Raw genomic sequence first — 14,179 nt, 5'->3', positions numbered from 1 at the left:
GAAATAAAGTATATGGTGTCAAACATTACACTAATGACTTGAAGTCGTTATCTGTTTTCTGTATCCTGATAGGAGTAGAATGAGTTTATTGATTGCAGCGCTGTTCCTGCAGCACAGAAATCTCCACAAAAACAGACCACTGCAAATAATATCATATTTTCTGTACTTAGTGGGGAGGCCAAGTATTTAACAGACACTGAAATGATCGAAGGTCACCTCCACATAATCCTCTACTAAGGCAGGTTGGAGAAGCAACAGAGGGTTGATGAGGGAAAATGTACATTAAGCACAACTTACTCTTGGAGAACAAAATTTGCTCTTTGAGTACACAGCTGAACTTGGTTTTGCTTTCTCTAAGCCAAAGACAACAAAAGCCATAGCTGTGTGATAAACCTATTTTGAGCAAGCTGGACAGAAATGCCCTATAAATTAATCTAGGGTGGAGAAACTTTTTCACTTAGAAACAGTCTCTTAGTCTCTCGGTCTTTTTGAATGACTATCTCTCCAGAAGAGGTGCCTCTAGTCCTCTCTGTTTCCTCTTGGCTGTCACCTGTGAATCGTAGCTTGGCTAATTTACAGTATTTGGGTACTGTTATGTTATACAGTGGGAACAGCTGTATAACGGTCCTTCAAGGAGTTGCATACACTGTTACACTTTACTACCCCATTCTGTCAGCATAAGACTGATCACACTCACTACAATGACAAAAAAATTACTTTTGAAAGAAGAATACTTACAGTCCCCACACATTTGGGGCCATAAGTAGAAACTTGCATCCTGACGACGATTCTGCAAGCTGCTGGGTATTGTTACATGTGAAATTTCAGGGCACACGCATCCTTGAGTGATCAGATCTGATACCATTTCAGTTTGCATCTGCAGAATTTTAACACATCTGAGATCTTTCTGAGAGCACTGGAGATTCTGCTGATGCTGAGAATATTTTGCTGGTAGTTTATATCCTTTCCTAAGTAAGCACAGAAAGAGAAGCCAAAGTTTTAATTCTTCTAAGCTATTCTTTTTATTTTTCTTGTATTACACATTTTTACCCATAGGCATCTTGGTTACTAGATCTAATTGCCAGTCCCACAAGCACTTTGGAGCCCTTCTCAAAGGAAGCTTCTTCTTTGTCATTTCCAAGTCTCTGCCTGCAGACAGCTCTCTGAATAAAGCATGCATATCTCTAATATCTCCTTACCATTTCTGCTGAGAAGACACACTACTCCCACTGTCTGTTTCTAGGGCATGTTGGGTACTACCCATAGCACTGCAGTACATGTGTTGCGGTCTGGTGGTTGGGAGAGGAGCGTTGTCTGGGTGACTCTCCCCTGTGCTATTAAATACCACAACCAAATCTTAAATACTCTACTGACAGGAACTTCCTAGAAACAAAAAGGAGACACAGGTTGGTAAAAGCAGCAAGGGATCCAAAGAGCACATAGCCACACCCTAGGGTGGTATTCGCACTTGCAACAAAATCTCTTTTCTTCTGTTCCTGACTTGAGTGAAGAGGGACAGAAAGACTAGCAGCTCTGATCCGCAACCAAAATGCAAAAATGCTCCACAGGGCAAAGGAGTGGTAGGGTAAGCACTACAATAGACAAGCAAGCTCAGTCAGCACATAGTTGCAGGCAGATGACGTGCCAGCAGAAGAGAACAACAGTCCCAAGATAATTGTGGCTGGCCCACAACCTCAGTCTATGTCAACTCTGTGGCCTGTAAGCCAAAGGTTTGCTTTTTTTCCCACTCTCTTGCATACCACATGGCATCTCCAGCCTTACACAATCACTGACTTCTCCCTGGATCTCTGGGAGAAGAAAACAATGTTGGGAGCCAGACTTGAGGTAGTAACAGACAGTATGTGAGACATTTGATCTGAGACATTTGAATGAAAGTGTGCAGGCCGCTCTGACTCTGAAGAACTTTCCTGCCCTGATGATCCAGCTTTCCCAAACCTCCTGCACATGTGACAGCGAAGTGTGCCCAGGAAGAGAGCAATTTCTCTTTTTGCTAATGCACTCAGTCTTCACTGGTTCCTGTAGCAAATGACTGTGGTTCTTTACACACTTGCTATCTTGCTGGAATTCATCCCATAAGAGGCTGAATCTCTTGTAGAATGCTTTTAAGGAAAAAAGTCTCCACCTGATCACTGTCTTTCAGTGAGATCTGCAGCTCATTGAATCTCATGAAAGGTATTCAAATAAATGAAAATTGTACTTATGCCCTGACTATTTTGCAAGATCTTTATTCTAGCTACTGTGTCCTTCTGCATTATGCATCCTCTTATAACAAACACGATGTCAAAACTGAGAGACATATATTGTTTATTCTCGGCCAAGAAATCAGCTATAACACTACTCTTGAAGAATCTCCATGTATATAACCAGAATTAAATTCCTTTTATTAACTGGTGTGAGGCCTGTCTGAAACACTGCAGACTGTTAGAATCAGGTGTTTGGAAGAGATAAGAAGCGACGGTTCCAAACTATGCATTCCTTCCAGGCACAGAGGTTTAACAAGACTGAGGAGGCAAATACAGACTAACATGCGCCATCAGAGCAGCCAGGGGTGGAGGAGGTGCAAGATAACTGCATCTCTTCCCCAGGTAGTGCACAACGCGGCGAAAAGGATTTTTGGGGAGTCTGGGAGCGGTACGTGGGGCAAGGTCTGTGCCTTCGGACCCACGAGCTGGACGCTCGACCCCGTCCCTCAGCAGCGGGGGCCCCCAGCCCAGCAGAGGGCGCTCCAGCACCGGCTAACGGCGGGGAGCCGGTGCTCGGCCCTTCCCGCTCGCTGGGGCTGTGCGGGGCGGCCTGCTGCGGTCGGCGGGTGGGCGGCGGCCTTGCAGAGAGCTGGGAGTTTGCACTCTGGTAGTACGAGCTTCCCCTTTTCCGTTCTTTTTTGACCGTGCAGGCCTAGTTCTTTGCCAAAGGGAGATGTCTGTCTTCCTCCTAACGCTTACAGCAGGACTAATGTCAGAAGACCCAGCCTCACAGACATCCCTATCCTCCTCCCCTATCCCAACGCCGAAGCATGAGGTCTTGCTTACCAGGCAGCAGCAGGGATATCCTTAGGCCTTTAGGCACAGCAGGGCTCTGGTGGTCAAAACATCCTTCCCTTCCAGTGGCTGCAGAAACCCTGGGGTACACAATTGACCCCTTAAGCTGGGTCTGACTTCAAAGTGGGCCCTGCTCTGCACACAACATCAGGCAGTGGCCTCCAGAGCTGCTTCTAAACCAAAGGGTTCCTTGATTGAAATGCTATGTAAGTACGCATAAAACATACTTATCTTCATTACACAACACAGAAGGAAAATATACAGACAGGTAATTCCATGTTCACCAAATCATTTGGTTTGAGGTAGAGCCAGCCGTAACAGGACATGTAGACTGATGGCTCCAGCAGGTCACTGCCTTCCTCTCTGTGCTGTCTCATCAGTCCTATTCCTTCTTTTAATAACTCTGTAAACAGATGGGGTATATCAGACTATATATGGGTCACTCTCCTGGATTCACTGCACATATGAACATCAACAACTTAATGGATGGTGTATATCCATTTTATAGGATAACATGGCATTGTTTGATGAGCCAACTAGAAATATGTCTCATCTGAACCATGAAATTTTCTTTCAATTCTTGCAGGTAAAAGATTGCCATTGTTTTGCACTGCAGCCACTCACTGATGTGGATCAACTGTGCCAGTCACTCCACCACTGTAAATACGGAACTGCTTTATTCAGCTCCCTGAAGCTTAATCAGCCTGCTTTTAAAACAGCTTGGTAAGAGAAATTGCCCTTAGCTAACAAATTGATTATAGAGGTGTCCTTTTTCAAGATCATTCTCCTTACTTAATCTTTTTTTTTTTTTTTTTTAAGTCATCACCAAGGGGCCAAACTTAACTTAAAAGTGGGTTAACATATTATAAGCAAGGTCATTTTTCTTTGTTCCTGCAACCACTCTGATTATATGATGAGAGGAGACATACGCTTGACCTAGTGGACATTGCTGTGAACTTGCACTTTGGACTTCCTGGGAGTCCTTGAACGGGTCACTCACCCTATGCTGTACTTCAGTCTCCTGTCTGCAAAATGCAGCTAAAGCTTCCCTGCTGGGCAGAGGCACTGTGAGTAAGAGCAGGGCCCTGTAAGGATTGCAAGATGCTTGAAAACAGCATCAGTGATGGCCACATAAGTGCCAAGAACAGATATGTATCTACATATCCAGACAGCTGCAGACTTATTGTGACTCAATCAAGTTTAAACATCTTAAGATAAAAGCTGCTATTTCAAGCTTCTTAGGCTCAAGGAAATCCATAATAAAAACAAACCATCAACATAGAAATAACTGGGCTTATTCACACTCAGAAGAAGTGGGAGATTTCACTTGTCAAGGTCACTTTTGAGACCTTGACAGACGGAGAAGAAAATAAAAAATCCAGTGCGTGAAAACCATGACAGAAAAAGATGCAAGTTTCTTTCCCCACTACTTATTCAAATGGGGAAAAAAATCCAGTGCTTTACCTCCAGCCAAATACTCTTGCACACTGAAACTGTGAAAATAAGTTTATGTATAGCAACTTCAAATCTACCTTTTCTAAGATACTTTGAGGGACAGATCTGAATCATTAATTTGGTCCAGAATGTTCACTCTTCAGATAAAACTCAGTTAAACTTGACTGCACCCTTGCCACATATTGCTGGAGTGTCAGAAGATAAATATCTCATGATTTGCCCTCTCTTTTCCAGCTCTGAGACAGTGGCCTAGTTGAAACTGAGAAATTACAAGGATTGCTCTAGCTCTTAACCTTCTGGATAGAGATTTTCTTTGTAAATACTGGCACACAGGAAATTATTTGCTTTAAATATGCTGGAATGACACTAGCAGAGTTTTTGAACAAAAGGAAATTCTGATCTGGCAATTGCACACAGTGGGTCCTGTTGCCTCCTTGGCTCTTCTTTCAAACTCTTACAATCACATGCACTGACATGAATAAGTAACACAATTCACCAACAGCCATGCAAACTCGTAGAGCAGAGATGGGCCTGAGTCCAAAGTCCACCCTGCAGCTCCCAGATCCCGGAGTTAGAGTTTTGTTGAGCCTCAGTTCTAATATGAAGAGTAGTGACTACAGAATCATATTCACAGAAACATAGACATACTACCTCTCCCAAGTGAGAGCGTTAAACATATATGGGCTTAACTGTGTCCTTATCCCCATAACTAACAACTAAATGAAACTCAGTGCTGCACTATGTGGAAAATGAACTCTTCAGTATTACCTTAGCCTTTTTAACCAGGATATTTTTTGTGTGTCTGTGCAATGTGGACAAACTGTACATTCAAGCATAATCAATTAGTGTTGTAACTATTCATGAGTTCCTTTTTGCATAGAAGGTCTGGAATCTTTCCTGGAGCAGATCTGATGTTCTCTCACTTCTGCATTTCAGTGAGCCCCTTTGGTCTGAAGCTTCCTCCTACCAGGTTGCTTCATTTCTCTGCGTCAGAGCACGTGCATGTGGTACGTAAAGCATGTAAGAGCATCAGTGTGGAGTATTTATGCAGGAACAAAAATGTTGTGTCTGCTTTGAAAGATATGGAATGTTTCATTTGCAAGTCATTAATTAGATGTAGATATTGATAAAGACAGATATTGATGCACATGTGTATAATCTTGGAAAATGTTAGCACTTTCCTGTGCATGGGGTAATGAAATTTAGATTTACTAATACCAGTTAAGATATTCTTAGATTGTGTTTGAAAACATTTGGTGAGCTCTTGCTCTGGTATCCAGAACAAAGTACTGCTATTCAAAGCAAAATGACAAAAATACAATAATGAGAACCTTGTAACCAACTGACAAAATAATTTCCTTCTTTCTCCTTACTACTTCTTTTTGACTTTGTATTTTACTCTTCATTTCTGCATTTGATTTCAAATAACATATTTTTCCTCCTTTCTTTCAAAGGAAATGGAGATCAAAGAGCATTGTTAATTGACAGAAGAGGTGTTACAGAGATTGTCAGTTACCTTTTGCTGCTGATACCCATCACCTCTAATAGAAATGTAAGAACCCAGAACTGGAAAGGACCATCTGGAACCATCTGTAAGCTGTTCCTAGCACTGTGGGCTACTATAAATTAGATATTTAATCACAAACAGTGCATAGAAAATCTTCTCCGCATGCCATAGGCCATAAAACAGTTTGCATGTAACACAATTAAGAAAGATGATGATTAATAATGAACATCTAGAACTCTAATGTGCCATAAAAAGAACACAGCATCAAGCACCACCAGCTTCTGAGAACAGGAGAATATAATTTTGGGATATAATGATTTTAAGAGATAAAGTGTGGATTTTGCAGTAAGAAGGCAAAAACAACAACAACAACAAAACAGCTTCTGTTACTGTGACCCGTGAGATTTCTTCATTACCTCAAACCTTGCAATCCACTTAGCTTGGACTATGTGATGCAGATTCGCCTCCCACTCACTTGCTGGAGAGGAGTTCATGATGGAAGTGTATGTTCATCTCATTTTCATTTTCCCCCATTGATAATACCACATTCTAATCTGAGCAACATACTCTGAGATTCTAACACTCAGTTGTGAGTACTGCTGACTTACATGCAATTGATTAGCTAGCTCTATAACAATGTATACAGACCTCTGTGAATAGGTCTCCTGTAAAATGGCATGCTAGTATTTAATTATATCATCTGAAACAAACCGTTAACAAATTGCTCTGAAGCCACATAAAACATTCAAGGAATCGTTCCTTGTGAATACATTTTGACAGACACCATGTATCTCCTGTGCAGGACAATTCAGTGTTATGACAGTTGCTGAGAACATTTTTACAGGAAATGTATCTTGATTTTCAGTGTTACTATGGTTTACTGAATACCTACTAGGTGAAGAATAGACCATTTTTTTTCCCTTCTCCTCTAACTTTACAAATAGCAAATGCTATGTAGTTTGATCTTGTGATGCTTTCCAGAGAGATATCTTTCTGTGGGCATAAAGTCTCTGAAGATCTACAGCATCTAATCCCATAGGTCATTTGACCTCTGGTGATAAGCATCCACCCAGGGCAATGGTGTGGTCAGTGGAGAATATGAAGGCAGGGCAAGAGAAGGTGTCTTCAGTTTAGCATGTCCAGCCTACACCCCCTACTCACCAGCTGTAGGTAACTTTCACCTACATACATCCACTGACTTTTCACCTACGTACATCCACTGCTCTTCAGCCGTTGGGTAGGTTTGAAAAAACTACAGATGTCTATGCGGAACTGCAGCTTCTGGCTAATTCTCATGGTTTGATTCTGTGTTACAAAGATTTAGGGGCATCTTTGCAGTGCACTGGTCTGCTGCCAATGGCCTTGTAAGGAAAACAAGCATAATTTGAGGTTATATTAAAGCTATAGATGAAAAAGTGCATCAAAAATACTGTAGTTTTTTGAACTGGTCTGAAAGACAGCCTTTCTTTCTATTCATTCCAAGTAAGTCTTCCTTGTACAGTGTGACTGCTTAATGTAAAAAGGAAAAGTAGTGGCTAATGGACCTTTTTATTGGATGGCTTCAGGGTTTGAGGTTCTGTTATCTTCTAGCACTAAGGCCAGGCTGAATCTGAGGGGTTTCAGTTAGCCACAATCATAAAACAGAATATAAAACAACTGTGAAGAAGTGAAAGAAAAAAAAAAAAGAGCTTACCACATCTTTTAGTTTTCCTTGATTTTCATGGGCTGATCAAGAAATATGTGGCCTCTATAAATGGAAGGTATATAAATTGAAATCTCTGATTTCAAGGAGTGCACAGAAATGTTAAACCCTCACTAGACTTTTTATAAGAGCTCCTAAGAGCTTTTTTCCCTAAAGTATAGGAGAGAGCCAACAATTTCTGCATGCACTCATTCATACAAAATACATTTTAATTACATCTACATTAAATGAGATTTAAATAATTTATTTTTACTAATTTAGAAACAGCTATTAAAATCCAAATTGGACAATTCAGTACTCATTGATAGACAGTTTTAAATACCACTGTCATGTACTAGCGTTTATTCTGCCTGAACTTCAACAAAATTTTTGTAATTTAATTTAAGATTCTTTAGGAACTGTAAAGGGAAAAAAGAAAGTTGGTCAAGGTTCAATGAGATACTAAACATTTTCAAGACAGATTGAGTGTCCTCAATTTTATCTTAAACCAAATAAAAGTTGGTGGTGCTTAGTATCTATCAGAAGTGCTCAGCACTTTGCAGGGTTAAATCCCCCAAGAACAAGCAAACAATATGCTCTGAATACTGACATGCTTTTAGAAAACAGTTTAGTAATGGTCACAGCCATGACCTGGAGGAACTACTTCTCGTGAGGCTAGAGATAATTCAGCCTCTGTGTGACTTCATGCTTAAGACTTTCCTGATCAGAAATGGCCAAGTGGTGTAAATTATGAGTTATCAGTCTTAGGTCTCAAGATATAAATTACTGTCTGGCAGGAAGCAAAATCTAAAAACTGATTTTATTTAGGGGTAAACTTTCTTTACATTAGTAAAAAGATAAGTACTCCATTTGCTAAGCTACTCTTCTCAGGCCACTTATAGATTCCATTGAGAAGGTCTGGCAGGACTTTACATTCCACAGTGCGCTAGGCTCACAACCAGTAAGGCATGTTGACTGTATATGTAAGAACTTCTGTACTGTGTTGATTGCATGTTCCGTGGAAAATGGACGCATTTTAAATTTCACTTTGAATTGCACTTTTTTTTTTTTTTTGCCTATAGTGTAAAAAAAAAACCCTAAAAAAACTAAGCAACTGTTAAAATCCATGCACTAAAATTAGGCATTAAGAACTCATACTCAAAGTTATTGAGAATGTTTTGGGGCTTCTACAGCCACAAGTGAAACAGACTCATGCATATCACTGACTGCACCATCTTTTTCACACTGGTTGGGTTCTTTTAGCTCAGAAATGAAGGATGGCAAATTCTAACCGTTGCACCTTTGCTGTGCAGAAGGGCTTTGGGAAGAGGGCCATGCAAGTAGAACTATGATGGAAAGTTAGTTCAGTGGATTACAACTGCTAAGTTAGAACTGGCCAAAGTAGAAAGACTGAAGATAATCATTTGTAGAAATTACCTTTGAGCTGGAAACCTTAATGACTAAAACTGGCTAGAAATTTTGTCTTGCTTCTCATCCAAATACATTACCTCTATATCAGTATTAATCCTTTCAGCAGCTGACATTCAAGTACATACTGTCTTGCAAGAGAAAGAACCTATTTTTCTCTGGCCTCCTCCATTTGTGTTACATTACCTTTCATCTAATGCTGACCCATCCACATCACTTTAGCAGGATACAATGCAGAATGGTGGGGCTGCCAGAAGCCAAACTGCTACACTTTTCATACCTTAGCTTATATGATGAAGTCTTTTAGAATCAGAACACTGCAGTGTATAATGAACTTGCATTATGTCAAGTGAAAGGGACAGCCAAGTGACAGAAGGTACTGGCTTAATATGATGCTGCATTATAATGTAGCTCTGGGGAATAAAATTTAGGAGAAATTATTTGGATGAAAAAAGATTGATCATAGGCAAGTTCGTGTTTTTTTTTCCTTGGGGTTTTTTGTTTGTTTGTTTGTTTTTGTTTTTCCCCAAGAAAAAGTGTTTATTTGTCTAAAGTGAAGATTAGTAGGGCAGTTTTGCTGAATTTCTGTATTGGAAAACAAAACCAGGAAAAATCCTGGCAGTTTCTGCCTTGGTAAAAGTGGCAGTCATTTGGAAATGAGGTTTAAGACACATTTCAAATGACATTCACAAATAATACTGGTATAAACATTTAGAAAAAATAAAAATGGCTGAAATAGAGAATGCCAAAATCTGTATATTTTATCCATTTTTTGTTTGTTTGTTTGTTTTAAACTTTCAATTTTATTTTTTTATTCTCTTGCAGCTTGGGATTTAAAAAAAAAAAAAAGGCTTTCATGCCATACATCTTCTGTCAAACCTGAGGACACCAATGGACACAGAACTTACTCTTCTTTAACTGCAGACTTGTATTCCATAAAATATGAAAAGACATCTGAAAAAGTCACCAGATCTAACTGGGTGGAGACCGGATGTCAGGAGAAAACTAGGCTTTTGCAGAGATTGATTTATGGAGAAGGAACTAAGTATACATGAGTAGAACTGCATTTCAGAGCTGAAGAAGAGTGAAAATTGTTAGAAGTTAGATTGAGCCACACAGACTGAATTTCCTGACTTTTCTTAAAACAAACAACAAAAGATCCTTTGTACAACAGAAATAACAAAACAACAAGAATTATTGTTGTGCAGAAGGGTGGGATAGGACTTGAGAAATAACCCCCGAAATGAAGTGAATATGTTGCCTTAGTTTTCAGTAAAGATGCAGCAGTTAAGTATAGAAACAAAGGTTATAGAGTGAATGCAAAGGAAAATTTGGAAATGGAATGGACACATATGAAATAAAAACAAAACTAAAATTGCTAAACATGCTCAAATCATATGGTAGCAGCCATGCCAAAGATTTTATAGAATTGTCCCATTAAACCATAAGCCTGGTACCAATCTGTTAGTAAATCTGTCAGGCTGTGAGAGCATTGAATTACTGGCAGTTTTTGAATATGGCAGCCATAAATAATGGAAGCAAGTGTGATTCAGGCAAAAAAAGGGCTTCTGGCTGGTCTCAAGAATACTCTGAAAAAGGAACAATTGAGATTACACAGCTACATGCGTTTGGGTAGAAAATGGGTAAAAAGCACACATGGTTTCATTGGAGGTACTTTGTGCCAGAATACCTACATATCTTTGTTTTGTATTAACACCATTTTCCTAAGAAGGATAAGACAGTTTGTATTTTAGTAAAACATTTGTTATGATGCTACAAAAGAAATTGCTAGGAACTCTAAGGATCAGTGATGTCCCAGAACAAAGTACGGGGAGCTTCTGTTATTTCCAAATGTTATCCTCTCTAATGAGTGGAACTTTGCTCTCCAACGAAAGCTTCTTTCTCAACAAAAGCTGGATAATAAGACATCTTACTGAAAGTGTTCAGGAACTCCAAGAGAATATGATACAAAGATGGGTGAAAATTGGACCTATGAGTAGGACTGAAAAAGGACACTAAAACTAGGAAAAAAATCCTTTGGAAGGCATCTACAAAGGCCAGAAATGACATCTACAGTATTTTTATTGTATTTTTAATAATAACTTTAATAATAACTTTAGATCTTACTAAGAAGAAATATCCAAGAACAAAGATGCTGAGCAGGAGTGATAACATGTTTAGCAAGCATTGCCAACGCACAAAGTTAGAGAACTCTGCCATGAAAGAGAAAGGACTGAAACAGACACTTTAGTAGATAGAGGAGCCATTCATCTATTGCTAAGTATGAGGCACGCCACATTGAAAGGCAATGAGCTCACAGCCAATGGAATGGAAATGTGGGGTATCTGACCACAGCTGGTTCATCCCAGAGACTCAAAGTGGCAGTCTGCACTTTAGCACCAGTACTTCTGATAGACACAGAGGAGCCCTCCCTTGACCTGTGTCAAGGAGAGCAGCAACCTGATTTCAAAGAAGGGTCTCAGGCGAAGATGCTCCAGAAGGGCTGTTCCCTCACAAGTGATCTAAAAATGGATGTCACAGGATGAAACTAAAAGGAGACACAAGGCCCTGGGCAAGGGGACTCTCACAACAAACTTGTGACCATAGAATGTTCAACAAGACACCGTACAAACTGATGGCTGCTATACTAGCCTGGTGCACCTTAATTAAAAAGGTGGTCTTGATCATATATAATTATACAAAGTGGCTAAATGAAACAAAGAAATCAATACTACCTCATCTACCAAGACACTACAACATGATGTTTGCTTATTGCTCTGTTCTTTTATTACCACCATGAGAAAGATGCAAGGTAATACTGGGGCAGGCTTACCAACTCACCGTTGTTCACTGGTGTGGGAGAACAAGATACAGCACCTGCTCTGTATATACAGGGCAAAGAAACCATGTTTAATGAGCATAAATTGACCTACTGCACCAAAAGTCACAGGATGACCCATGTAAGTACATGCTCACATTTTCGTCTAAGTTTACAGCATTTGACTTCACAAAAAGATCATACTCATCTCTTCATGTATATGAATGTATGTGGATGTAATCATATATGAACGTTCATAAACTCACTTAAGCAAATTCTAGAAAGTATATATATATTTAGAACTTAAGCTAGATAATGTTCTTTGGAGGTCCGTTCTATTTTGCAGTATGATGCCAATTCATGTTCCAATATATAATCATGTGAAACAATGTAAATACAGGAGTGGGTTCATTCAGAGGCAAGTGATGAAATCGAGGCACACTGAATTTTATGAACAAGCATGTTGAGAAGTTCAAGCCAAATTCTAAACTGTGCAATTAATTTCTGACCACATATATTTTTGCTGAGATTTGAAATGGACACAGAATTCTTTATTTCCTAAGAATTTTTTTTTTTTGTGGCTGTGAATTTGACATTCATGAAAATGCCAGATGATTGGCCTGGAGAATGAAATTCCCTTTATGTGCAGAACAATATATATTAACAGCAAGAGCTGTGCAAGCAATCTGCATTCTTCCAGTAACACAGTCCAAACATGAAATGGACAATTTCTTTTTAAAGGTTAAAGTGTATTTTAAGACAAACTGGACTAGAATATTAGGCAAATTCCTATATATATGACAAATAACATGATGTTAAATATCATTCACATAGCCTTGAACAGGATTGACATTTAAACATTATGGCAGCCTATGGTTAACCTAAGCAGCCTGTAGATTAGGTATGTCTGCTTGACATGATGTTAAATGGCCCTTTTCTATAGTAATGTGCATTCCTCTAAATTGCTGTATTTTGTAGGTGGTCTTTAGTCATATGTTTCAATCCCCCCCCCCCCAGAGCCCTTATTATCTATTAAAACCCGATATATGCTGTTGAAATATGAAGCAGCATGCTATTTCCATGAAAATAAATTATAAAAAAATAAATGCAAATAATTGATAAAGAAAGATAAAATTATTAATGAAACATCATGATCAATAAGTGTTAATTGCAAAAATATTACCCCATGTAGTATATAAATCAGGCATAAATGGAACACCTGCAATACATCAGTTCAAATTCTGTTAAGAATTTTTTCTGTCAGAAATAATGAAAGGGTAAGTGTGCATGATAAATATTTTTGTCCTTTATTTTTCTGTAAAAAGAGAACGGGAGACTGCATGCATATTTCATAATGGACAACTTTCTATTTCAGTGATAACTACAGAAGTTCTCCATAATCTATTTGTGTTAACCATTTCCAATCAAATGCATTTTCTTCCCAGCAATTCTAAAGGAGTTAGATCAGCGCTCATTTATCACTTAGTGTTGGCTTTTTATATTTGTAAAATAAAGAGAAAATTCATTTTTTTTAGGAAAAAAAAAAAACTTAGATTCATTGCAGTCTGTGTGCTTCTTAAAGATCTGCCTAATTCATGCTAGATTTTTCACAGTTTCAAACAGGTACATGGGATGAAAATTGTCACTGCACATTGGACACTTTGACACTGCACAAGGAAAAATAACCAATTCCAGATTTCTTAAGTTTAAAAGCAAAAACAACAACAAAAAGCACAAACGCACACACACACACACACACACACACACACAAAAACATTATGAAATATCAATCTGCATGATTTCATGGAATACTGATTAGCATTTGGAATGCAAAAATCAGTGCGGTAAAATCAAAAGAGGAGACATTAAGTGGGTTTATATCTAACTAATGGTTGATAAACAGAACTATTCATGAGGAATTGAACAGAGTAGGGCATTTCATTTCAATTCCACTGGATCTCCAGGAGACTCCGTGTTATTCAGTATAGTGATTTGGATACATAATACGGAATATAAAAATGAAATCACCGCAGCTAGAAGTAATGAAAGTTTGGTGCCACAGTAAATAATAATATCAGCAAATCACTTAGGTTGAGTGCTCAGATGATAATGATCTATACAAGTGACCCATCCTACAGGCTGGCACAGCTTCTTGTGTTCTGTTAAAGCACATAACAAATGTCTTTTTAGTACTATGGAGAGCAATGCTGTACACCTTTCAACAAAGAATA

General features: G+C 38.9%; 1 protein-coding gene across 2 annotated transcripts; it reads left to right on the top strand.

Annotated features, from left to right (window-relative positions):
• Positions 1-2,494: 2,494 nt before the first annotated feature.
• Positions 2,495-10,513, top strand: LOC121109778. 2 transcript variants are annotated; one of them, XM_046937245.1, is made up of 5 exons: positions 2,495-2,666; positions 3,646-3,782; positions 5,451-5,521; positions 5,969-6,066; positions 9,956-10,513. In XM_046937245.1, exons 1-5 carry the CDS (start codon positions 2,547-2,549, stop codon positions 9,965-9,967), a joined length of 438 nt encoding a protein of 145 aa, XP_046793201.1. In that variant the 5' UTR covers positions 2,495-2,546; the 3' UTR covers positions 9,968-10,513. The 2 variants fall into 2 exon arrangements, 1 of the variants encoding a protein (XP_046793201.1); XR_006938120.1 differs by lacking the exons at positions 2,495-2,666; positions 9,956-10,513 and adding an exon at positions 2,676-2,871 and having other exon boundaries at positions 5,969-9,881.
• Positions 10,514-14,179: the final 3,666 nt, after the last annotated feature.

Source organism: Gallus gallus, chromosome 2 (genome assembly GCF_016699485.2).
Source record: "Gallus gallus isolate bGalGal1 chromosome 2, bGalGal1.mat.broiler.GRCg7b, whole genome shotgun sequence".
NCBI classification, from domain to species: domain Eukaryota; kingdom Metazoa; phylum Chordata; class Aves; order Galliformes; family Phasianidae; genus Gallus; species Gallus gallus.
The sequence above is the reverse complement of the archived record's forward strand: the minus strand, read 5'-3'. Positions and strand labels throughout refer to the sequence as shown.

Excerpts from the sequence above, each read along its gene's own strand:
- LOC121109778 (XM_046937245.1), top strand. The coding sequence starts at position 2,547 with ATGCGCCATCAGAGCAGCCAGGGGTGGAGGAGGTGCAAGATAACTGCA. Across the intron at positions 2,667-3,645 it reads GGAGCGGTACGTGGGGCAAG|GTAAAAGATTGCCATTGTTT; the intron begins GTCTGTGCCTTC and ends CAATTCTTGCAG. Across the intron at positions 3,783-5,450 it reads CCTGCTTTTAAAACAGCTTG|TGAGCCCCTTTGGTCTGAAG; the intron begins GTAAGAGAAATT and ends TCTGCATTTCAG.